We start from the raw sequence: 25342 nt of genomic DNA on the forward strand, positions 1-25342 counted from the left end.
GTCAATCTTTGGTCTCCGGAAAGGTTCAAAGCATCTCCCACTTAAACAGTTTCTAGTTTATATATATATACACACACAGACACACACACACGCACACACACACATATATATATACAGTCTAACTCAAATGTGAACTCGCCATCCACTGATGCTGCCTGACCTGCTGGGTCTTTGGAGCATTTATGATTTTCTACATCTCTCCAACTGAAACATGGGCCTCTGAAAGCAGCTCACCAGAGTCATCCGTTCTGACAATTCTTTCAAATTGTCCCCAGGTTTAGTCCGTCTTCGAAGATCCTTCCTCTCCTGGGATGAGGTCTTTGGAGTTTCTGTTGGCATAGAACTGAGTTTTGACCACATACCCGACAGGCCCCCTATCGCCCATGAAGGAGTTACGCTTTTTTCTTTAAATTACATAACATATTGTGGGCTATTACTGTGATCTTTGAAATATTAGAACTGTAGTTTATAGGGCGGAGCTTAAAAATAATCATATTTAATATTTCCGTTACATGCACCGGGCTTTTAAGTTGTTAGTAATGGTATTAACTGAAATACTGTTCATTCCTGATTGAAGTAAAAGTTTTTCCAGAATAATAACTTCTATACATAGCTTGCGCCCGCAAAATGCTGGAGGAACTTATCAGGTCAAGCAGCATCAATGGTGAAGAATATAATGACGTCGTTTTGGCCCGATTTTCTTCATCGAGAAGCCCCCTTATTCCTTTCCATAAATGCTGCCTGATCTGCTGACTTCCTCCAGCAGTCCGTGTGTTACTCTAGATTTCCAGCAACTGCAGAATCTCTTACCTGCTAGTGAAACGAACTCCGATTGGCAACCGTCCACATTTATTACTTGAATTAGATAAAGGACCATCAGTCATTGAAAGTGCACATTAATCACACCATCAATGTTACAACATCAAAAGAGACATTATATTTCATATTTCGTTCACAGCATTTTAGTTCTTGTGGGTGACATACAAGATTTAATTTATCTTCGACTCTTCAGTAAATTCAGTATACGTTTTGCGGCGAGCCTGATTACAGTGTTGGATGATATCCATACCGCTCAACACATAGAAACATAGAAGCACAGAAGACCTATAGAGGAATACATGCCCTTGGGCCCACAATGCTGTGCTGAACATGTACTTACTTTAGAAATTACCTCGGGTTACCCATAGCCATCTATTTTTCTAAGCTCCATGTACCTAATCAGGAGCCTCTTAAAAGACCCTAACGTATTCGCATCCACCACCATCACCTGCAGCCCATTCCACACACTCACCACTTTCTGCATAAACAGCGTACCTCTGACATCTCCTCTGTAGCTTAAAAGTGTGCCCTTTCATGTTAGCCATTTCAGACCTGGAAAAAAAAAACCTTTGACTATCCACACGATCAATACCTCTTATCATCTTATACACCTCTATCAGGTCATCTGTCATCCTCCGTCGCTCCAAAGAGAAGAGATCGAGTTCACCTAATCTATTCTCATAAGGCTTGCTCAACAATCAAGGCAACATCCTTGTAAATCTTCTCTGCACCTTTTCTATGGTTTCCGCATCCTTCCTGTAGTGAGACGACCAGAACTGAGCACAGTACTCCAAGTGGGGTCTGACCAGGGTCCTATATAGCTGCAACATTAGCTCTAGGCTTTTAAACTTTTGATGAAGATTGATGCACGGTTGATGAAGGCCAATGCACCATATGCCTTCTTAACCACAGAATCCACCTGCATAGCAGCTTTGAGTGTCCTATGGACTCGGACGCCAAGAACCCACTGATCCTCCACACTGCCAAGAGTCTTACCATTAATGCCATACTCTGCTATCATATTTGACCTACCAAAATGAAACACCTCAGACTTATCTTCACAAGATCACAGGATCACAGGATAAAGGAGCAGAAGTAGGCCATTCGGCCCATCGAGTCTGCCCCGCAGCTCCCCCATGAACTAAACTATTCTCCCATCTAGTTGCAATTTCCGGCTTTTCCCCATATCCCTTGATACCCTGCCATACTGGTTGAGCTTAATCTGCCACTTCTAAGCCCAGTTTTGCATCCTATCGATGTCCCGCTGTAAATTCTGACAACCCTACACGATATCCAAAACAACCCCAACTTTGGTGTCAGCAGAAAATTTACTAACCTATCCCTCCACTTCGTCATCCAGGTCATTTATAAAAATCTCAACGAGATGGGGTCCCAGAACAGATCTTTGAGGCACACCACTGGTTACTGACCTCCATACAGAATATGACCCATCTACAGCCATTCTTTTCCTTCTGTAGGCAAGCCTATTCTGGATCCAAAAAGCAAGGGCCCCTTGGATCCCATGCTTCCTTACTTTCTCAATAAGCCTTGCATGGAGTACTGACAAATCGAGTTAGGGAACTGGAGCTGGAGCTCGATGAATTTCGGATCATTCAGGAGGCAGAGGCAGACATAGAGAGGAGTTACAGGGAGATGGTTACCCCTAAGAGTCAGGAGACAGGGAGCTGGGTGACTGTCAGGGGAGGGAAGGGGAAGAGACAGAATGAGCAGAGCACCCCTGTGGCCTTTCTCACCAATAATAAGTACATCCTTTTGGATACTGTTGATGGTCCCGACCTACCAGGGACAAGTTGCAGTGGTTGCGTCTCTGGTACCGAGATGGGGTCCTCAACTCGGAAGGGAAAGAGCGAAAAGAGGACAGCAGTAGTGATACAGGATTCGATAGTTAGGGGGACAGATAAGAGGTTCTGTGGAAGAGAGCGAGAATCCCGGATGATCTGTTTCGTCCCTGGTGCGAAGGTCCGCGATGTCGCAGATAGAGTTCTCGGTATTCTCAAGAGCGAGTGTGAGCAGCCGGACGTCGTGGTCCAATGACGTGAGTAGGAAGAGTGAGGAGGTCCTGAAAGGTGAGTTTAGGGAGTTAGGCGCCAAGTTAAAGGACAGGACCTTCAGGATAGCAATCTCGCAGCCTGGTTTAGAAATAGTACGATAGCGCAGATCAACACGTGGCTGAAGGCATGGTGCAGGAGGGAGGGCTCCAGATTTATAGATAATTGGGCAGTTTTCCAGGGAAGGTGGGACCTGTTCCGGCGGGACGGTCTACATCTGAACTGGAGGGGGTCAAATATTCTTGCGGGTAGGTTTGCTGGAGAGGCCCCAGTGGATTTAAACTAGATACGAGGGGGAAGAGGAACCAGAGTGTAGGTACAGATGTAGAGAAGAAGGAAGAAAAAGAAAATAGTAGAACTGTTTCCACATTTAGTGATAATCAGAGAATAAGATGTGGAAAATTTCTTAAATGCATTTATTTTAATGCTAGGAGCATTGTAAAAAAAAAGGTGGATGTGCTTAAACCATGGATTGATACCTGGAAGTATGAAGTGGTAGCTATTAGTGAAACATGGTTACAGGAGGGGTGTGATTGACAACTAAATATTCCTGGATTTAATTGCTTCAGGTGTGATAGAATCGGAAGGACAAGAGGGGTAGGAGTTGCATTGCTTGGCAGAGAAAATATTACAGCGGTGCTCTGGCAGGATAGATTAGAGGGCTCGTCTAGGGAGGCCATTCGGGTGGAATTGAGAAATGGGAAAGGTGTAGTAACGCTTATGGGGGTGTATTATAGACCACCAAATGGGAAGCGAGAATTGGAGGAGCAAATTTTTAAGGAGATAGCAGATATTAGTAGTAGACATAAGGTTGTGATTGTGGGAGATTTTAATTTTCCAGACACAGACTGGGAAGCCCATACCGTAAAAGGGCTGGAAGATTCGGAGTTTGTAAAATGTGTGCAAGATAGTTTTTTGCAGCAATACATAGAGGTACCAACGAGAGAAGGGGCAGAGCTGGATCGCCTGTTAGGGAATGAGATAGGTCAGGTGACGGAGGTTTGTGATGGGGAGCTCTTCGGATCCAGTGGTCACAATGATATTAGTTTCAATATAATTATGGATAAGGATAGGTCTGGACCCAGGATTGAGATTTTTGATTGGAGAAAGACTAACTTTGAGGAGATACGAAAGGATTTAGAAGGAGTGGATTGGGACAATTTGTTTTATGGGAAGGATGTAATAGAGAAATGGAGGTCATTTAAAGGAGAAAGTGTGAGAGTACAGAATCTTTATGTTCCTGTTAGGTTGAAAGGAAAGGTTAAAAGTTTGAGAGACCGATGGCTTTCAGGGGATATTGGAAACTTGGTTCGGGAAAAAAGAGAGATCTGCAATAAATATAAAGAGCATGGAGTAAATGAGGTGCTCGAGGAATATAAGGAATGTAAAAAGAATCTTAAGAAAGAAATTAGAAAAGCTAAAAGAAGATATGAAGCTGCTTTGGCAAGTAAGGTGAAAATAAATCCCAAGGGTTTCTACCGTTATATAAATAGCAAAAGGATAGTGAGGGATAAAATTGGTCCCTTAGAGAATCAGAGTGGACGGCTATGTGTGGAGCCAAAAGAGATGGGGGAGATTCTTAACAATTTCTTTTCTTCGGTATTCACTAAGGAGAAGGATGTTGAATTGTGTAAGATAAGGGAAACGAGTAGGGAAGTTATGGAAATTATGATGATTAAAGAAGAAGTAGTACTGGAGCTTTTAAGGAATATAAAAGTGGATAAGTCTCCAGGTCCTGACAGGATATTCCCTAGGACATTGAGAGAAGTTATTGTGGAAACAGCAGGGGCTCTGACAGAAATATTTCAAATATAATTAGAAACGGGGATGGTGCTGGAGGATTGGCGTATTTCTCATGTTGTTTCATTGTTTAAAAAGGGTTCTAAGAGTAAACCCAGCAATTATCGGCCTGTGAGTTTGACGTCAGTGGTGAGTAAATTGACGGAAAGTATTTTTAGAGATGGTATATATAATTATCTGGATAGACAGGGTCTAATTAGGAACAGCCAACATGGATTTGTGCGTGGAAGGTCATGTTTGACAAACTTATTGAATTTTTTGAAGAGGTTACGAGGAATGTTGACGACGGTAAAGCGGTGGATGTTGTCTATATGGACTTCAGAAGGCCTTTGACAAGGTCCCCCACGGAAGGTTAGTTAGGAAGGTTCAATCGTTAGGTATTAATATTGAAGTAGCAAAATAGATTCAGCAGTGGCTAGATGGGAGACACCAGAGAGTGGTGGTGGAAAACTGTTTGTGAGATTGGAGGCCGGTGACTAGTGGTGTGCCTCAGAGATCTGTACTGGGTCCAGTGTTATTTGTCATATTCATTAATGGGTCTGGATGATGGGGTGGTAAATTGGATGAGTAAGTATGTAGATGATACTATGATAAGTGGAGTTTTGGATAATGGCGTAAGTTTTCACAGTTTGCAGAGAGATTTAGGCCAGTTAGAAGAGTGGGCTGAAGGATGACGGATGGAGTTTAAAGCTGATAAACGTGAGGTGCTGCACTTTGGCAGGACTAATCAAATTACGACATACATGGTAAATGGTAGGGCATTGAAGAATGCAGTAGAACAGAGGGATCTAGGAATAATGGTGTATAGTTCCCTGAAGGTGCAATCTCGTGTGGATAGGGTGGTGAAGAAAGCTTTTGGTATGCTGGCCTTTATAAATCAAAGCATTGAGTAGAGGAGTTGAGATGTAATGTTGAAATTGTACAAGGCATTGGTGAGGCCAAATTTGGAGTATTGTGTACGGTTTTGGTCACCAAATTATAGGAAAGATGTCAACAAAATAAAGAGAGTACAGGTTTACTAGAATGCTACCTGGGTTTCATCTCCTAAGTTACAGAGAAAGGTTGAACAAGTTGGGTCTTTATTCTTTGGAATGTAGAAGGTTGGGGGGGGGGTCTTGATAGAGGTATTTAAAATTATGAGGGGGGTAGGTAGAGTTGACGTGGATAGGCTTTTTCCATTGAGAGTGGGGGAGATTCAAACAAGGGGACATGAGTTGAGAATTAAAGGGCTAAAGTTTAGGGGTAACATGAGGGTGAACTTCTTTACTCAGAGAGTGGTGGCTCTGTGGAACGAGCTTCCAGCAGAAGTGGTTGAGGCAGGTTCGATGTTGTCGTTTAAAGTTAAACTGGACAGCTATATGGACAGGAAAGGAATGGAGGTTTATGGGCTGAGTGCAGGTCGGTGGGACTAGGTGAGAATAAGAGTTCGACACGGGCTAGAAGGGCCGAGATGGCCTGTTTCTGTGCTGTAATTGTTATATGGTTTATACCTTATCAAATGCCTAGCTGAAATCTGTATACACTATATCTACTGCTCTATCTGCATCAATGTGTTTCACACAATGAGGTTGAAAATTTGTTTATTACCATGAAAAAGACATCATCACGGACGCAGGCACGCACATGCAGACGCACATGCACAGACTCGCGCACACGCCAAAAAAAAAAAGAAGAAAGAAAGAAAACAACAGGAATACTGCAGATGCTGGAAATTCAAGCAACACACATAAAAGTTGCTGGTGAACGCAGCAGACCAGGCAGCATCTCTAGGAAGAGGTACAGTCGACGTTTCAGACCGAGACCCTTCGTCAGGACGAAGGGTCTCGGCCAGAAAGAAAGAAAAGTTGTTTATTAAATCTCATGCTGGTACAATCTCCGAAAGTGGGTTTGGAATTGTAAAGCAGGAGTGCAGTGCTCCGACGCAACTTGTGCATCTACAGAATACTTTTAAACTCTTAATATTGTTGTGCTAATACCATTTATGCGCTGTATGTGATATATGTACTGTGTTTTTCACCCTGGTCCCAGAGGAACGCTGCTTTGCGTAGAAGTATACATGTGCAAAATTGGATAACGATAGATTTGAATTTGAACTTGAAAAACGACACCAGGGAAATATAAGTGAAACCTATAAAATTCTAGCTGATTCATAACTCCAACATTAGGAAACAGCACCCTTGACAACGCTACCTGCAATAGCCTTACAAAACCGCCAGATGACCAGGCAAACCTGAAAGAATAAATACGGGCACCTACAACCTTGAATATAATCTTGTTTCCCGGATTGAGAATCATAATTGCGACTTGAATTATCTCGGACATTGTTGTAACTCATGACTATGATATGAGACTGGAGATAAAATGCTAACAGCTTAAAAGTAGTTTTATACAGCAATGTAACTGAGAGCTGGAAAGTATGGAACCAGGGGTCGTGGATATCAGATATGCCGTTTACAATGGCAAATACGATAAATTTTACTTGTTAAATTTTACTTAGAGATACAATACGGTAATAGGAGCTTAGGGCTCAGTGAATTCGCCCAACTACAGGAAACCTTCCCCAATGTTCATATCCCTGCCGCCAGTTCAAGAAACTTATGGGAGGCATGATAGCGTAGCGGTTAGCTTAATGCCATTGCAGCACCTGCGACACGGATGTGATTCCCGCAGTAATCAGTAAGGAGTTTGTACGACCTCCCTGTGGCGATATGGGTTTCCTCCGGTTGCTCCGGTTTCCTCCCACATTCCTGCGGTTTAATAGGTTAATTGGTGAAGTGGGTATAATTGGACTCCGCTGGCTCGCTGGGCCTGCAGGACCTATTGCTGTCAAAGTAAAGAAGGCTGCCTCACATACGCTGCACATTCACGGCCGCATACACGATCTGCTCCTCTCTTCTGGGAGACTTCGTGGGCTTCGTTGACGCCCAATCCTTTCTAGGCGATGCAGCCCTCACCTCGGCGTACAGAATCGGATCTTCCCTTTTTCCCGCTTGTGAACTCCGTCCAGTCCGGCCTGACTGGCATGCAACGTAGTCCAATGGTCCAGTCCGTGGCGCTTTCCTCATATTCATTTCAGCATAGACTACAGAGTTCTCTTTCTGGAATGGAACAGACCAGTTATTACAAGATTTTAAATATACAAAAATTTTGAAGTGGTTCAATACCAAATGTCTCTTATCGAGTGCGTTTTCTAAAAGGCGCGTGCTGTAAAGCGCGGCATCAATTTTAGGCGTAACTCTCTCTATCTTTTGTTTTATAGTTCACCATCCCAACGTTAATAACGCGCCACTGCAAAGCTAACCACGGAGAGATAGCACTTTCATTGTTTCAAGTGCCTTACGTTACGCTGTCCACTGCTTTCAACAGAATGGGCCTCGGTTGAGGAAATGTTTGCCATATTATAAATAAAGAACCTACGGTGTCCTATTTCGCCTGCAGATTAAATGACTACTTAATTTGCAATGTTTACCCTGAACTTTTGACCTGAGTGAATAGTTTTCTGTTCCGCTGCCGACATTGCCAATCAGAATTCCTCACTACCACATCCCTGAGAGTAGGAAATGTCAATAATGTTTTCCACCTCGCTGCCCCTTTCCCAACTGTTAAGACACACCACTCACCCCAACGTTTTTCCTTCGACGTCTACCCAAATATTATGTCTATGACCGCAGACTGCTCAGGATTCCGCTGTGTCCCTTCCCCACTGCAGCAAATATTTTCCTTTATATATCCTTGGGGGATGACCTAACAGGGCACAGCAGCAGAAGCCAGGTCAGTGGCACCGTGGCCAGTTCTTAGACACAGCAGGCAATGGTAAAGTCAGGCAGAGCGATAGTGTTAGGGAAATCGATAGTGAGGGGGAGGGGCAGGAGATCCGGTGGCCGCGAATGAGACGTCAGAAATGTGCGGTGGCTCCTTAATATTGGGGAGAGTATGTAGCGAGAGGTCATGATGCACATTGGCACCGAAGACTTAGGCAAAAATGGTGAAGAATTCCTGCCCAGTGAATATCGTGACTTAGGAAAGAGGCTGAATAGCAAGACCTGTACTGTAGCTATTTCTGGACCACTCCCAGGGCCACGTCATAGAAAGTTCAGAAATAGAATTCTAGTACAGATGACTGAGTGGCTGAGAAACTGCTGAAGGGGGCAGAATTTCAGGCTCTTGGATAATTGGAGATTTTTCTAGAGAAGTGGCATCTCCTATAAGAGGGAACCGTTCACTTTAACTGGAAGGGAAACACTATCATGGCTGGAAAGCTCTGGTGCTACTCGGGAGGGTTTGAACTTGTTTGACAGGGCGGTGGGAATCAGAGCACCAGAGCAGAAAGTGAAAGGATAGACTGAGAAGTAAATGTCAGAGTCAGTAAAAACAAGTAGGAACAAAATAACAAATACAATGGGTCAGATAGTTTGAAGTGTTTGTTATTTTAGTGCAAGGAGTATTATGGAAAAGGGTGATTAACTTAGAGTGTGGATCAATACATGGAAACATGGAAGCTTTACAGAGACGGTTGAGAGAGGGACAGGAATAGTTTTAAATTTTCAGGGAAGATAGAAATAAAGGTGGAAGAGGGGCAGTTACACTATTGATCATGGACAATACAGAGGGGACGACTGAGTGTTAAGTAAGGCCATAAGACTATAAGATATAGGAGCCGAATTAGGGCATTCAGCACAGAGAGTCTGCTCCTCCATTCTATTATGGCTGATCCCGGTTCCCACTCAACCCCATACTCCCGCCTTCTCGCAAAATCCGTTGATGCCCTAACCGAACAGGAAATGATCAATATACGCACGGACCTAGTCTCTACCGCAGTCTACTCGCTGGCTACAAAAAAGTTCTTTCTTAACCCTGTCCTAAAGGGTCGCCCTCAATTTTGAGGCTCTGCACTCTAGTTCTTGATACCCCCACCACAGGAAACATCCTTTCCACATCCTCCCTCTCTAGCCCTTTCAACATTCGATACGTTTCAATGAGATCTCCAAGCATTTTTCTAAATTCCAGAAAGTACAGGCCCGAAGGTGCCAACCTCGCCTCATATGTTAACACCGTCCTTATCAGAATCATCCTCGTGGACCTCTTCTGTACTCTTTCCAATGACAGCACATCCTTTCTAAGATATGGGGCCCAAGGCTGTTGAGAATACTCCAAGTGTGGCTTGACTAGTGTCTTATAAAAGCTCAGCATTATCTCCTTGCTTTATATGATATTCTCCTTGATATAAATGCCAACATTGTATTTGCCTTTTTTTTTTTTTACCACAGATTCAACCTGTAAATTAACCTTCTGGGAGTCTTCAATGAAGACTCCTAAGTCCCTCTGCACCTCTGATGTTTGAACTTTCTCCCATTTATATAATAGTCCGCACTATCGTTCCTTTTACCAAAGAACATCATCATGCATTTCCCAACACTGTATTCTATCTGCCAGGTTTTTGCCCATTCTTTCAATTTTTCCAAGTCTTGCTGCGATCGCATTGCTTTGTCAGCACTACCTACCCCTCCAGCTAATGTGAAAAGCAGTGACCCCTGAGGAACACCACTAGTCACCGGCTGCCAACCAGAAAAGGCCCCGTTTATTCCCACTCGCTGCCTCCTGCATGTCAGCCATTCCGTTATCCATGCCAGTATCTTTCCTGTAACGCTATAGGGTTTTATCTTGTTAAGCAGCTTCATGTGATGCGCCTTACCAAACGCCTTCTGAAAATCCAAATAAATGACATTCACTGTCTCCTTTGTCCACCCTGCTTGTTGCTTCCTAGAAGAGCTCAAACAGATTTGTCAGACAAGGTTTCCTTTGACGGAAACCATGCGGACTTTGACTTATTTTATCATTAGTCTCCAAGTACCTTGAAACCTCATCCTCAATAATAGACTCCAACCCTTTCCTAAGCACTGAAGTTAGACTAACTGGCCCATCATTTCCTTTCTTATGCCTTCCTTACTTTATAAAGAGTGGAGTGAAATTTGCAATCGTCCTGTCCTCCGGCACAATTTCAGAATCAAGTGATTCTTGAATGATCACGCCCAATCCGTCCACTATCTCTTTAGCAAGCTCTCTCAGTAATCTGCGATGTAGTCCATCTGGTCCAAGTGACTTACCCACCTGAAGATCTTTGAGTGTGCCTGGCACCTTTTCCTTTGTAATAGCAATGACACTCACTCCTGCTCCCTGACACTTACGGATGTCTGGCACACTGCACGTGTATTTCAGAGAATACAGCTATAACGTACCCAGTAAGTTCGTCTGCGATTCCTTGTCCCCCATTAATACCCCACCAGCATCATTTTGCAGGCGTCCAATATCAACTCTCTCCTCCCTTTTACTATTTATATAACTGAAAAACTTTTGGTATTCTGTTTTATAGTTTTGGCTAGTTTGCCCTCATTCCATTTTCCCCAATTATAGCTTTTTAGTTGCCTTTTGATGGATTTTAAAAGCTTCCTAATCCAACTTCCCACTCACTTTTGCTACCTTATATGTCCTTTCCTTGGCTTTTATGCAGTCCTTAACTTGCATTGTCAGCCACAGTTGCTTACCCCTGCCATTTGAGAACTGCTTCTTCTGTGGGAGATAACTATCCTGCGCCTTGTGAGCTATTCCCAGAAACCTCATCCATCTCTGATCTACCGTCATCCCCGCCAGTATCCTCCTCCAATCCACATAGGCAAGCTCCTCTCTCATGCCTCTGTAATTCCCTTTATTCCATTGTGATACTGATACATGTGACAATCTCAAATTTCAGAATGAACTCAATCATATTATGATCACTGCTTCGAAGGGTCCCCTTACATTAAGCTCCCCAATAAGGTCTAGGTTATTAAACAACACCCAATGTAAGATAATCTTTCTCCCTGTAGACTGCACAAGCTGCACTAAAAGGCATTCAACGAATTCTCTCTCTTTATGTCAGACACCAACCTGATTTCCCCAAAGTCCCTGCATATTGAACTCTCCCGTTACAATTGTGTCATCACCCTTATTCCACGTCCTTTCTAGTTCCCTTTGCAACCTCAGCCTATTATTTGGAGGCCTATATATGATTCCCATAAAGTTTTTAACCCTTGCAGTTTCTTAAAAAATTCACATTCTTTGACCCTATGTCACCACTTTCTAAAGTTGTACTTCCATCTCTGACCAACAGAACCACACCACCGCCTATGCGTTTCTGCCTGTTCTTTCGATATAAACACTCGATGATGTTAAGCACCCCATTCTTGCTTTCTTTTAGTCACAACTCAGTGATGCCCACACCGCCATATATCGACCAACCTTTAATTACGCCTCAAGTTCGTCCACCTTATTCTGAATGCTGTGCGCACCTTAATTCCTGTATTCTTCGCCCTTTTACATTTTGCCTGTGATACAATTTAACTCTTTGCTCTGTCTGCATTTGTACCCAATCATTGGTTTGTCCTTCCTTCCATTCATGTGTACATCCATCATCTACTTGTAAACCTTCTAGCTCATCCTTGTCTCTAGCATACCGGTTTCCATCACATGACCGACAGTGGGTGCAAAGTTAGCGAGCAGTGACCACAACTCCTTAAGTTTTGATACCACTATGGACCTCACGGGAGAGTATTAAATTGAAACAGGGAAATTGAGAGAGCATTATGCAAGAACTAGGGAGGATTAATAGGGAACAACTGTTTTTGCGCAAGTACACATCTGACATGTGGAGGCTATTAAAAGACCAACTTCACAGAAAAGACCAACTTCACAGAAGGTCGCTTTCGGAATGGCAGGCGGTGACCAGTGGGGTACCGCAGGGTTCAGTGCTGGGACCGCAGCTGTTTACAATATACATTAATGATTTAGATGAAGGGATTAAAAGTAACATTAACAAATTTGCAGATGACACAAAGCTGGGTGGCAGTGTGAAATGTGAGGAGGATGTTATGAGAATGCAGGGTGACTTGGACAGGCTGGGTGAGTGGGCGGATGCATGGCAGATGCAATTTAATGTGGATAAATATGAGGTTAACCACTTTGGTGGTAAGAGCAGGAAGGCAGATTATTAACTAAATGGAGTCAAGTTCGGAAAAGGGGAAGTACAACGAGATCTAGGTGTTTTTGTACATCAGTCACTGAAAGTAAGCATGCAGGTACAGCAGACAGTGAAGAAAACTAATGGCATGCTGGCCTTCATAACGAAGGGAATTGAGTATAGGAACAAAGAGGTCCTTCTGCAACTTTACAGTGCCCTGGTGAGACCACACCTGGAGTATTGTGTGCAGTTTTCGTCTCCAAATTTGAGAAAAGACACTCTTGCTATTGAGGGAGTGCAGCATAGGTTCACAAGGTTAATTCCCGGGATGGCGGGACTGTCATATGTTGAAAGATTGGAGCGACTGGGCTTGTATCCATTGGAATTTAGAAGGATGAGAGGGGATCTGATTGTAACGTATAAGATTATTAAGGGATTGGACACGCTGGAGGCAGGAAGCATGTTTCCGCTGATGGGTGAGTCCAGAACCAGAGTCCAGAATAAGGGGTAGGCCATTTAGAACGGAGTTGAGGAAAAACCTCTTCACCCAGAGAGTTGTGGATCTGTGGAATGCTCTGCCTCAGAATGCAGTGGAGGCAAATTCTCTGGATGCTTTCAAGAAAGAGTTATATAGAGCTCTTATAGAGAGCGGAGTGAAGGGATATGGAGATAAGGCAGGAACTGGATACTGATGTTGATGATCAGCCATGATCACAGTGAATGGCGGTGCTGTCTCGAAGGGCCGAATGGCCTACTCCTGCACCTAATGTCTATTGTCTATTGTCTATAATACAGGACAGTTATGCTTCAGTCAGGAGGAAGGACAATTATGGCAAGGTAAGAGAACCTTGGTTGTTGAGAGATGTGATGAACTTAGTAAAAAAGAAAAAAAAGTATGTAAAGCTGAGGAAGCTAGAATCAAACAGAAAGCTTGTGGATTGTAAAGAAGCCGGAAGATAATTCAGGAAGGGAATTAGGGAAAGCCAGGCGGGATAATGAAAGGTTCTTAGGAGGTAGGATCAAAAAGAATCCTAAAGCATTCTATGCATACTTCAAGAGCAAGAGGATAACTATGGAGAATGTAGGACTGCTCAAGGATAAAGACGGTGTTGGTACATTTTCTTGAATGCGGAGGATGTGGTTGAAGCCCTTAATGAATACTTTACATCAGTATTTACAAAGGAGAAGGATGTGGAAGAGAGGGAGATCAGTGCCGAGCATATTGATATGCCAGGACATTTTGACCAGAGAACTGTAGAACCATAGAACACTACAGCACAGAAAACAGGCCATTCGGCCCTTATAGTCAGTGCCGAAACATTATTCCGCTAGTCCCATTATCCTGCACCCAGTCCATAATCCTCCAGACCTCTCCCATCCATGTACGTAAGGGGAAAAGTAGTGTCGGGACACTTAAAGAGCATTTAGGCGGATAGGTCTCCATGGCCTGATAGGACGTACCCCAGTGTCTTGAGGGAAGCAAGCTAAAGGATTTTATCAATATCTTCCTGTCCTCTCTAGCTAAAGGCGAGGTCCCGCAGGATTGGGTGGAGTGGGGCGGGTAGCTAATATTCTTCCATTATATTATTACGGAACCAGGGTTAATCCTGTGAACAATCGCCGGGGGCGTCTCGTGTCCGTAGTAGGTAGTTACATGAGATAGAAATTCTATCTTTAATATCCCTATTTACCCCGTTCAGGGACCTTCTGAAGACCCCTGACCTGGAGTTACACGCTGAATACGCTTCTTTACTGTCGGGGTTTCAGAACTGGCCGTTGTTCGGCACGCCAAGGTCTCGGCCTAAAAGTTCAGTTCGACTTTGGAGGCCTAGAATATCGGGGCTCTGGAGACACGGCGTCGGTGTTACGGCAGGAGACGCGTGTATCGCCGGGGGAGCCGGAAGATCTACGGCTGTATGCCCAGAGTCTCGGGATCTTTGGGCACAAAGCTCGAAAAAAGCGACATAACGGACTTTCAATGTCGTAAACCAGCGAGTTGTTTGTTATGTCTTCTAGCTCGCTGTGAAACTTAGGCACATCTTTCTCCCTGAGAGAGAGCCTGCAGCATGTCGAATGCTCAGTGAACAATGTAGTCTTTGGGGTAACTGCAAATCGATGTCTTTGCTGTTGCTTTGCTCATGTTCGCTGCTGGGTGCAGATGCTTTTGTTTTGCCGGTGGAGGAAGGTGGGATCGTGCTTCCTGCCGCTTACTCGCGGGAGGGAGGGGAGCTGGGGGGGGGCGATCGTTAGTGTTCTAACACTTAAATGTTGTTCATTCTTTGGGGCACTCCACTGTGTTCGTAGATGTTAGCGAAGAAAAGGCATTTCAGGATGTATATTGTATGCATTTCTCTGACATCAACTGTAACTGAAAGCTTTGAATCCTTTGAGAGAACTTTTAGGGATGACATTTATGAGTATCTGGCAAACTATTGTTTAATTAGGGAGAGCTAGCATTTCTTTGTGAGGGGCAAGAAGTGTCTTACAAACTTATTTTTTTTTGACAAAGTGACAAGGGTGACTGATGGAGGTAGATCTGTGAATGTTGTTTACATGGATACTATCAAGGGGCTTGACAAGCTTCTTGGTGGGAGGCTCATCCGGAAGTTTAAGATGGTGAATTATCTGCTTGGATTCAGAACTGGCTTGCACATGGAAGACAAAGAGTAGTGGGTGAATGGACTTATGCTAGCTTGAGCTCTGTTATTCATGGTGTTCTGCAGGGTTGTGTACTGGGATCTCTGTTGTTTATGGTGTATATAACTGACCTGGATAAAAGTATGCCGTAGATGTATGGCTAAGTAAATTTGAAGAAGGCAGGGAGATTGGTAGTTGTGTGGTACAGTAGTAGACTGTCAAAGAACACAACGGGATCTACATTAGTTGCAGATATGGGCGGAGATAATGGCAGCTGTATTTTAACCCAGCCAGTTGTGAAGTGTTGCACGTGGTAAGGCAAATATAAAGCAGAGGGATTGAAAAGTAGAGGCATCTTGGTGGTCCATGTTCATAGCTCCCTGAAAGCGGCAGAGAGGGTGGTTAAGAAGCAATATGGCATGCTTCCCTTTAGTTGTCTTGGAATTGAGCTAAAAACCCAGTTGAGTTTAAAACTCCAGTTAGGCCGCATCTGGAGTATTGCATACAGTTCTGCTCGTCCAATTTTCGGAAGGTTGTCGAGCCTTTTCAGAGGTTCACCAGGATGCTGACTGGATGAGAAATCTTGAGCTATAACAAGAGGATGTAATGTGTGAAGGAAGAGAAGTGAGTGCAGTTGTTATTACAAGGGAGAAGGTGCTCAAAAAGCTGATAGGTCTAAAGATACATAAGTCACATGGACCAGATGAACGGCACCCTAAGGTTCTAAAAGAGTTAGCGTTAGAGATCGCGGCAGCATTAGCAAAGATCTTCAAAAAAATCATTGGACTCCTGCATGGTGCCAGTGGGCTGGAAAATTGCAAATGTCATTCCGCTCTTTAGGAAATGAGAAAGGCAGCAGAAAGAAAAATATAGACCAGTAAGCCTGACCTCAGTGGTTTGGAAAATGTTGGAGTCAATTTTTTAGGATGGCATTATGGAGTAATTTGTGACACAGGGCAAGAAAGTACAAAGAAAGCATGGTTTCCTTAACGGAAAATCCTGCCTCACGAACCTGCTGGAATTCTTTGAGGCGCTTACAAATAAGATAGTTAAAGGGGATGCAGTAGATGTTGTATATTTGGACTTTCAGAAGGCCTTTGACAAGGTGCCACACACGAAGCTGCTTACTAAGTTAGGAGCCTATGATATTGAAGGAAAATTACTTACATGCTTATAGCATTGGCTGATTGAGGCAGCGAGTGGAAATAAAAGGATCTTTGTCAGGATAGCTGGCAGCGATTAGCAGTGTTCAACAGGGGTTGGCGTTGGGACCGCTTCTTTTTGTGTTGTATGTCAATGATTCAGATGATGGAATAGAGGGCTTTGTAGCCAGGTTTGCAGATGATGCAAAAATTGGTTCAAGGGCAGGTAGTGTTAAGGAAACCTGTAGGCTGCAGAAAAACTTAGACAGATTAGAAGAATGGGCAAGAAAGTGGCAAATGCAATACATTGTTTGAAAATGCATAGCCATGCACTTTGGTAGTAGAAATAAATGTGCAGACTATTTTCTAAACGGTGGGAAAATCCAAAAAAATGAGATACAAAGGGACTTGCGTGTCCTTGTGCAGAACACCTTAAAGGTTAACTTGCAGGTTGAGTCGATGCTCAGGAAGGCAACTGGAATGTGAGCATTCATTTCAAGAGGCATTGAATAAAAGAGTGTGAAGCTGTGGTTTTACAAGGCACTGCTGAGGTCGCGCCTACAATATTGTGAACAGTTTTGAGCTCCTTATCTATGAAAAGATGTGCTGGCATTGGAGAGTACCAGAGGCAGTTCACAAGGATAATTAGGGGAACGAAATGGTTATCAAACGAGGAATTGTCTGATAGATCTGGGTCTCTGCTGGCTGGAATTTAGAAGTATGTTGCGGAGGCGTGGTGTCTCATTGAAACCCTTCGAATGTTGAAAGGCCTTGATCGAATAGATGTGGAAAAGATGATGCCCATGGTGGGGGACTCTTGGACAACAGGGCACGACCTGGGGATAGAGGGGCGCCCCTTTATAACACAGATAGGGAGAAATGTCTTTAGCCACAGGGTGCTGAATTTGTGGAATTTGTTACCACGGCTGCTGTGGAAGACAGATCATTGGGGGTATTTAAGGCAGAGGTTGATCGGTTCTTGATCGGACACTGCATCAAAGGTTACGGGGAGAAGTCCGGGAAATGGGGTTGAGAAGGGGAAATAAAACAGTAGAAATGACTGAATGGAGGAGTAGAATTGATGGGCCAAATAGCCTAATTATGCTCCTATGTCTTACAGTCTTATGGTCTAAATTTGGGGTGATTTTTGTGAAGCAGCGAAGCCTGAGGAGAAATATGATAGAGGTTTTTAAGATTATGGGACGCATAGATTGAGTGGACAAATTTTTTTTCCAAACGTTGAAATATCTAAGACCAGAATGTCTGCTTTTACCGTGAGAGGGGTTAATGTCAAGAGAGATCTGGAGGGCAAGTTTTTTTTTACAAAGATTGCCGGATGCTTGGAATACGCTGCATGCTACGATGGCAGACGTAGAAGCATTGGAAACATTTAGATAGACATATGAGCGTGAGAATTACATTAGCATATGGATAGACATTATGTAGGCAGAACAGATTAGTTTAGTTAGCCATTTGACTACTAATTTATTTGGTTCAGCATAACCCTCATCCTCTTCTATATTGTTCTATGTTCTATGACTCATTTCGTTTCCAATTTCAATTAACAAGGGTATGGCAGCAATCATGCCGCTAGCTCACAGCTTCGTGAAAAGTGGTTCAATTCTGAATTTAGGAGCTGCCTGTGTGGAGCTTGGATGTCGCTCCGATAATCCACGGGCGGTACGGCAGCATAGCGGTTAGCATAACGCTATCAAAGCGCCGCGACGCAGGTTTGATTCACGCCGCTCTCTGTAAGAGGCTTTACGTTCTCCCAGTCACCGAGTGGGATTCTTCAGGGTGTACCAGTTTCCTCCCATATTCCTTGGATTATGGTTTAGTTGGTCACTTGGGTGTAATTGGGCAGCGCGTTCTTGTTTTGCCGGAAGGACGTGTTACCGTGCTGTATGAAATAAATAACCAAATGTGTCTTCGGTTTTCCTCCCACATAGCAAGAACCTGTTGATTAGTGACTCTGAGTAGAAGGGGAATTTTACCGGTTGCGGAGCGGTAGGCAAATGGGGAGTGTAGGAGATGCTCTTTTGATATGTTTGCTCTGTTGGGTGTTGAAATCTATCCCGTAGGCCGAACGGTCTCCTTTTGTAACGTAATAAAGGTGTAACTCAACCCTCCCACAGTGACGCTTTCTATTTAGCTGTTATAAGTGGGCAGGATTGTTTTAATTTATCTCTTTTGCCATGGGTGGTATCCTGGGAAAAATCGGTTAGATGATATATGTGTGTTAACAAAATTACTTAGAGGATTCGCCGCCAGCTTCGAAACATTTCAATCTGTCATGACGACCACAAGCCAACAAACAATAGCCTTTTTCTGTCACTGTATTACTGCTCTCTCTTACACAAGTTTGGCATAACGGGCTAAAAAGAGTTGCTGAGATTGTATCATGAGCTGCTTCATATAACCTGCTTGTTGGGCCTCTGAAGAACAACTTTGTATAGTGGGTTCGGACACAACCCATCATGATCTAGAACAGTAAATGTATTGCTTTTTATCAAACACCAAGCTAACAGGTACAGTGTCTTAATTTGATGTGTCTGGAGCCAAGGACCTTGGATCAGTCTAAAACATCAACTATTTCTTTTTATAGCTCAATAATTCTCACATACAATGGCAAGTAATCACAGAGTAAAAACGTGATCAAAAACTTTAATTTTAACTAGATACTTACCTTAGGCACAACTTGGGCTGTGGATTCTTTATCTATAAAACATTTCAAACAAATAGTATTTTTTTTATCGAATCCACAAATAAAATGAGAAAAAAATTAAATCCTAGTTCCGTAACTATGAGAGCAAAATATGCTTATTCGTTAACATACCTGAACTTTTATAAAATTAAACTTTTTTCCAGTGTCAATATGATGCTTTGCGCAAAGTATCTGCATTAACTAATAAAACATTGAAACCGACTCTCGAATTCGATAATTGGATATCCTACGATTAATTAAATTTGACATTAAGATAATTAGTGGGGGGGGGGGGGTTTACACATTTTCTACCTCCTGTATTTCTTTCTCTTCCTCGACGATCAGAACTAATACTCCTCCTCCTTCCCTTTAAGAACCTTCTCAAAATCTATAGTCTTTTTTTTAGGGGCAAACAAGTAGGCGAAAAGTGTGCTAATATTTTATAAAACAAAATCCGTGTTTTTTCAACTTCAGATTCGTGCAATATACAGAAGTCGTGTAATACATTTCATTTTCTTGAATAAACTTTTGCATAAAATACGGGCGTTCTTCTGTTATTGACCAAACTGACGGACATTTAGCAATGACAACTGTACATCTGGTGCTCGATGATATTAATATTAATCCGCTTACTGAATACAGAGTTATATCTGTCAGGGTACGGTAGACTCCCTTCATTTCTGTGTACTGGAGGACAGCAACTGTGATCTACTCTGTTTTTAAGGATAGACAGAGTAAGGACATGACTGACCCGTCGGCATCAGGTAAAACACAGAATACACCAATGGAGCGCATAGGAAAAAATAAAACAGACAGCACAGGTTGATGTAAAGAAGATCTCGTTTAACTAATCTGCTAAAACCTGTGGAGCCAATTAATGTGATGGCTTTAGATTTTTAAAAGGGTTCCCATGAAATCCCATACAGGAAGCTGATTAGAAAAACGGAACTTAGTGTAATATACTGGAATAGACTTGTTATCGGATCGAAAACAAAGAGTAGAAAGACGTACTGTAGATCTGCTCCGCCATTCAATCATGGCTGATCATTTTCCCCGTTCCTCAGCCCCACACCCCGACGTCTCCCTGTAACTTTTGATGCCATGACTAATCAAGAATCAATTAAGCTCTGCTTTAAATACACTCTACGACCTGGCCTCTACAGTTGCCTGTGTTAATAGCTTCCACAAATTCACCACCCTCTGGTTAAATAAATTTATCCGCATCACTGATTTAAATGGACACCCCTCTATGTGCTCTCTTGTCCTCGACTCCCCCCACCATGGGATACATATTTCCCTCATCTATCCTGTCTAGGCCTTTCAACATTCGAAAGGTTTCAATGAGATACCTCCTCCACCAATCCTTCTAAATTTCAGCGAGTACAGAGGGAACACAGACTGCAGAGGGACTTAGGAGTCGTCGTGCAGGACTCCCAGAACGTTAAATTACAAGTTGAGTCTGTAGTAAAGAAGGCAAATGCAATGTTGGAATTTATTTCAAGGGGAATAGAGGATTATTGCAAGGAGATAATACTGAGCCTTTATAAGGCAATAGTCAAGCTGAACTTAGAGTATTGTCAACGGTTTTGGGAACCGTATCTCAGAAAGTATGTCATATCATTGGAGAGAGTCAAAGGAGGTTCTCGAAAATGGTTGCGGGAATGAAAGGGTTAACATATGAGGAACGTTTGGCAGCTTTATGCCTGCACTCACTGTAATTTACAAGAATGCGAGGGTTATCATTGAAATCTGTGATATGGTGAGGATGTATGTTATGGTGGGAATATCCAGAACTGGAAGGCACAGCCTCAAAAGTGATGGACGACCCTTTAGAACAGAGGTAAGGAGGGTTTTTCTCAGCCAGAGTGTATCTGTGGAATGCTCTGCCCCAGACTGCGATGGAGGCCAAGTCCGTGCATATATTTAAGGTCAAGGCACCAAAGGATATGGCGAGAAGGCAGGTGTACAGGGTTGAGTGGGATCCGGAATCAGCCATGATGTAATGGCGAGACAGAGTCGATGGGCTGAATGGCCTATTCTGCTCCTATGTCATGGTCTTATATCTATGAGGAGAGATTGAGTTGCCTGGGACTATACTCTCTGGAATTCTGAACAATGAGAGAGGATCTTATAGAAACATACAAAATTTTGAAAGGGATACATAAGATATAAGTAGGAAAGTTGTATCCACTGGTAGGTGAGACTAGAACTAGGGGACATTGCCTCAAGATTCAGGGGAGAAGATTTAGGACGGAGATGAGGAGAAACTGTTTTTCCCAGTGTTATGGTCTGGACCATTGACTCCTCATTTCAGTTAATTTCCTTTTCCCCGTGTTCCACTGGGCTCCTTGATTAGGGCACTTGACCCGCATTCGAACGGGTCAGCATAAAAACTCCGGCTTACGTCTAGTCATTGCTGGACCATTACCGGAAGACAGTCCGGCAATGCAGGTTCCGGCTGTCGAGAAGTCTGGACCGTCAGCTGAGCGAGTGCGGTAATGCACGTTCTGGGCCACCAGGAGTCGTGCATTCTGCCTTTGTGCCTAGGCTGCTTTGAGACTTCTGTCGTTTTCGTGTCCTGCTGAGTGTTTCTGGCCAGTTGCCCCCGCTTCGAGTGAAGATGCTGGTTTTCTGCCGAGGTTTGGTTTAGTTGTCTCGTTTCCAGCTGACCGTGTCCGGCCGTTTGCCACCGCTCCGAGTTGGGAATTCTGCTCCTCGTGTCCAGTGGAGTGATTGCCGGCCGTTTGCCGCTTCATGAGCTACTCTGTGTCAAGATTCGAACTATCTGTTGTTGTTTGGTTTAGTCGTCTCGTTTCTAGCTGAGTAGGTTCGGCCGTTTGCCGCTACTTCGAGTTGGGAATCCTGTCTCTCCATGTCCGAGTCCAAGTGGTGTCCATATCCGAGTCCAAGTGGTATCCAAGTCCGAGTCCAAGTGGTGTCCAAGTCCGAGTCCAAGTCTAAATCCAGGCTCCGTGTCCGAGTCCAAGTCCAAGTCCAGGTTTCTGTATCTGCTTCCGAGTCCAAGTCCGGGTTCTGCGTCCGAATCCAGACTCCATGGCCAAGTCCAAGTTCAGGTTGCTCTGGTCTGTTGTCCAAAGTTTACGTTCATGTAAGCGTCTAATCCTCGCTCTCCGGCTTTCCTGGCAACTACTAATAAACACACTTCTGTTAATGCTACTTCCGTGCCTGTGTCCAGCTCTTGGGTCCACTTCCAACGCCCCCATGCAACACCCAGAGTGTGGTGAATCTGTGGAATTCTCTGCACTGGGAAGCAGTTGAGGCTTCTTCACTAAATATATTTAAGATACAGTTAGATAGATTTTTACATAATATGAGAATCAAGGGTTATGGGGAAAAGGCAGGTAGATGGAGCTGAGTTTATGGACAGACTCTTATTGAATGCGGGGCAGGCTCGATGGGCCGGATGACCTACTCCTGCTCCTATTTCTTATGTTCCTATGTCCTTATGGTCTTATGGTCTGCAGCCCTAGAGCTAACAAGCGTACCTTTCATTCCCGGAATCATCCTTTAAAACACCTCTTCTGAACCCTCTCCAATGCCAGCTCTTATTTCTTATATGAGGAGCCAAAATCTGCTCATGATACTGAAGGTGAAGCCTCACCAGTGCCTTATAAAGCCTCAGCATCACATCCCTGCTCATGTATTCTAGACCTCTTGAAATGAATGCTAACATTGGATTTGCCTTTCTCATCACCAACACAACCTGCAAGTTAACCTCAAGTCCGTTTACATCTCAGATTTTTGGATTTTTACCCGTGTAGAAAATAGTCTGCACATTTATTTCTACTATCAAAGTGCATGCCCATGCATTTTCCAACATTGCATTCCAGTTGAGAGTCTTTTGCTCATTCCCCTAATCTGTTGAATTCCTTCTGCAGCCTACCTGTTTCCTCAAAGCTATCTGCCCCTCCACCAATCTTCGTGTCCTTTGCAAACTTGGCAACAAAGCCATCTATTCCGTCATCTAAATCATTGATATACAACTTAAAAAGAAGCAGCCCTGATACCGACCCCTGCAGAACACCAGTAATTCACTGGCAGCCAGCCAGAAAATGATCGTTTTATTCCCACACGCTGCCTCCTTCCAATCAGCCAATAGTTTATCCACGCTAGTAACTTTTCCGTAATACAGTAGGCTCTTAACTTGGTAAGCAGCCCCATGTGTGGCACCTTGGCAAAGGCATTCTGAGTCCAAATATACAACATCCACTGAATCCTCTTTATCTATCCTACGGGTAATCCCAAAAAATTCCAATAGGTTCGTCAGGTCAGATGTTCCCTTAAGGAAATAATGCTAACTCTGCCCTACCTTGTCTTGTGTCACCAAGTATTCCATAACCTCATTCTTGACATCCATAATATTATTCATTCGACGTGAGTCTCCGGAATTCATTACTCCAGGGAGCTCTGGAGCCTAACTCGCTGAAAGCATTTTAATGTAATGGCAGATAAAGTTTTGAAAGAGTTCTGAATTTTTTTAAAGAGGCAGTGAGGATCTGAAACCAAGTAGGAAGGTCTGGATTGATTATTCTAAATGGTCAAGTATAGATCAACTGTAATCATATCGAAGGATCGTGATTACCTGAGGGCCCAAGTGGCCAGCTTTCCTTTCTGTTATGCGGACTAGGAGTAAATCTGTAATTACCTGTCGATCGGGCACAACGTTTCCTGTAAATGATGATGATGATCAGCGCCAGGGCGAGGAGCACAGAAACCAGGAGTGGAGACACATACAAGACGATTTTCCTTTCGTTCGGAAACAATCCCTTGTCATGACCAACCACTGCTGATGAATAGAATTATATCGGTTAACTTCCCTTCTCGTTTACCGTTCTTACATTGATTGATAGTTTTGACCCAAGGTTTAGTTGAAAATCCTAAATGGCAACGCTGACTATTCTGCGTTGCTCCAAAATGATGAATAAGTAGACTGGAGGTAACATTTGACTATGTCTATATTTTTCTGCCTGATAGCTTTCGTTATAATTTGGGTGGGTGTAAACCTCTTCCACAAATTATAGATTGAAAATGTTGAACAGATAAAACCACAAGAGTATCTTGCATGTGGGATTCATTTCTAAAAGCAAACACGGAGGTGGAGGTAGGGCGAGGTAAGAAAGCATTCATATATAGTCTTTGTCTGAAATGGAAAAATAAAACTAGTACATGCTGAAACTTCAAGGTAGAACGGGCAGCGTTCTGTGGTGAGACAAACTGAACGGATGGTTCATTAAGAACTTTGTAATCAACGGTTATCACCATTAACTGGTGAAGAACTTCTGCCACATTGTTAATCGGACAGCAGTACTTTCTTAGTGATGGAAGATGGGACGAACGAGGATTGTTTTCTCCAGAAGGAAAAGGCTGAGGAATGGAGGCTGTAATATCAAAGTTCAATGTAAACTTATTATCGAAGTATGTACATGTCACCATATTTTACGCAGAGTTTCATTTTCTTGCTGGCATTTGCAGTAGAACAAAGTCATACAATGTAATAAATGAATAGCAACACATAAAGACTGTCAAACAACCAAAGTGCAACAGAAGACAAACCGTACAAATACAAAAAAGACTGATAATAATAAATAAGTAAATCAATAATATAGAGAACGTGTTGTAGAGTAATTGAAAGTGTAGCCGTATATAACCATGTGATTCACTTTCTTGTGGGCATATTTGATAAATAGATGATGAATAATAACTATAATAGAATTAGCAGAAGACCCCACGAAATTGGCTTTCAACCAGTGTGAAAAAGACAACAAATTGTGCAAATGCAAAAAGAAAGGAAGAAATAATAATAATAATAATAATAACAACAACAATTAAAATAATAATAAACTAGCAATAAATATCGAGAACATAAGATAAAGAGTCCCTAGAAGTGAGTACATAGGTTGTGAGAAGTTTTCAATGATGGGGCAAGTAAAGCTGAGTGAAGTTATCCACTTTGGTTCAAGAGCCGGAAGGATGAGGGGTTGCAAAACATGGTGTTGTGAGTCCTGAGGCTCACGTACGTCATTCCCGATGGCAGCAGGGAGAAGAGAGCATAACCTGGCTAGCGGGGGTCCTTGATGGTGGATGCTGGTTTTCTGCGACAAAGTTTCGTGTAGATGTGCTTAATAGTGGGGAGGGCTTTATCTGTGATGGACTGGGC

At 43.2% G+C, this 25342-nt stretch overlaps 1 protein-coding gene across 2 annotated transcripts in view; it reads right to left on the bottom strand.

Moving 5' to 3' along the window:
• Window positions 1–6251: 6251 nt before the first annotated feature.
• The window catches only part of LOC140197423 (uncharacterized), a 38193-nt gene continuing 19102 nt past the window's right edge, over window positions 6252–25342 (bottom strand). The window contains exons 4-6 of one of the 2 annotated variants that reach the window (XM_072257384.1): window positions 23831–23968; window positions 19147–19178; window positions 6252–7786 (exon numbers count right to left, since the gene is read on the bottom strand). In XM_072257384.1, the coding sequence (XP_072113485.1) occupies window positions 7535–7786; window positions 19147–19178; window positions 23831–23968 (422 nt within the window). In that variant the 3' untranslated portion in view covers window positions 6252–7534. Of the gene's footprint in view, window positions 7787–19146; window positions 19179–23830; window positions 23972–25342 lie in introns of both variants that reach the window. The other variant, XM_072257383.1, reaches the window with a different exon arrangement.

Source organism: Mobula birostris, chromosome 5 (genome assembly GCF_030028105.1).
Source record: "Mobula birostris isolate sMobBir1 chromosome 5, sMobBir1.hap1, whole genome shotgun sequence".
Taxonomy (NCBI): domain Eukaryota; kingdom Metazoa; phylum Chordata; class Chondrichthyes; order Myliobatiformes; family Myliobatidae; genus Mobula; species Mobula birostris.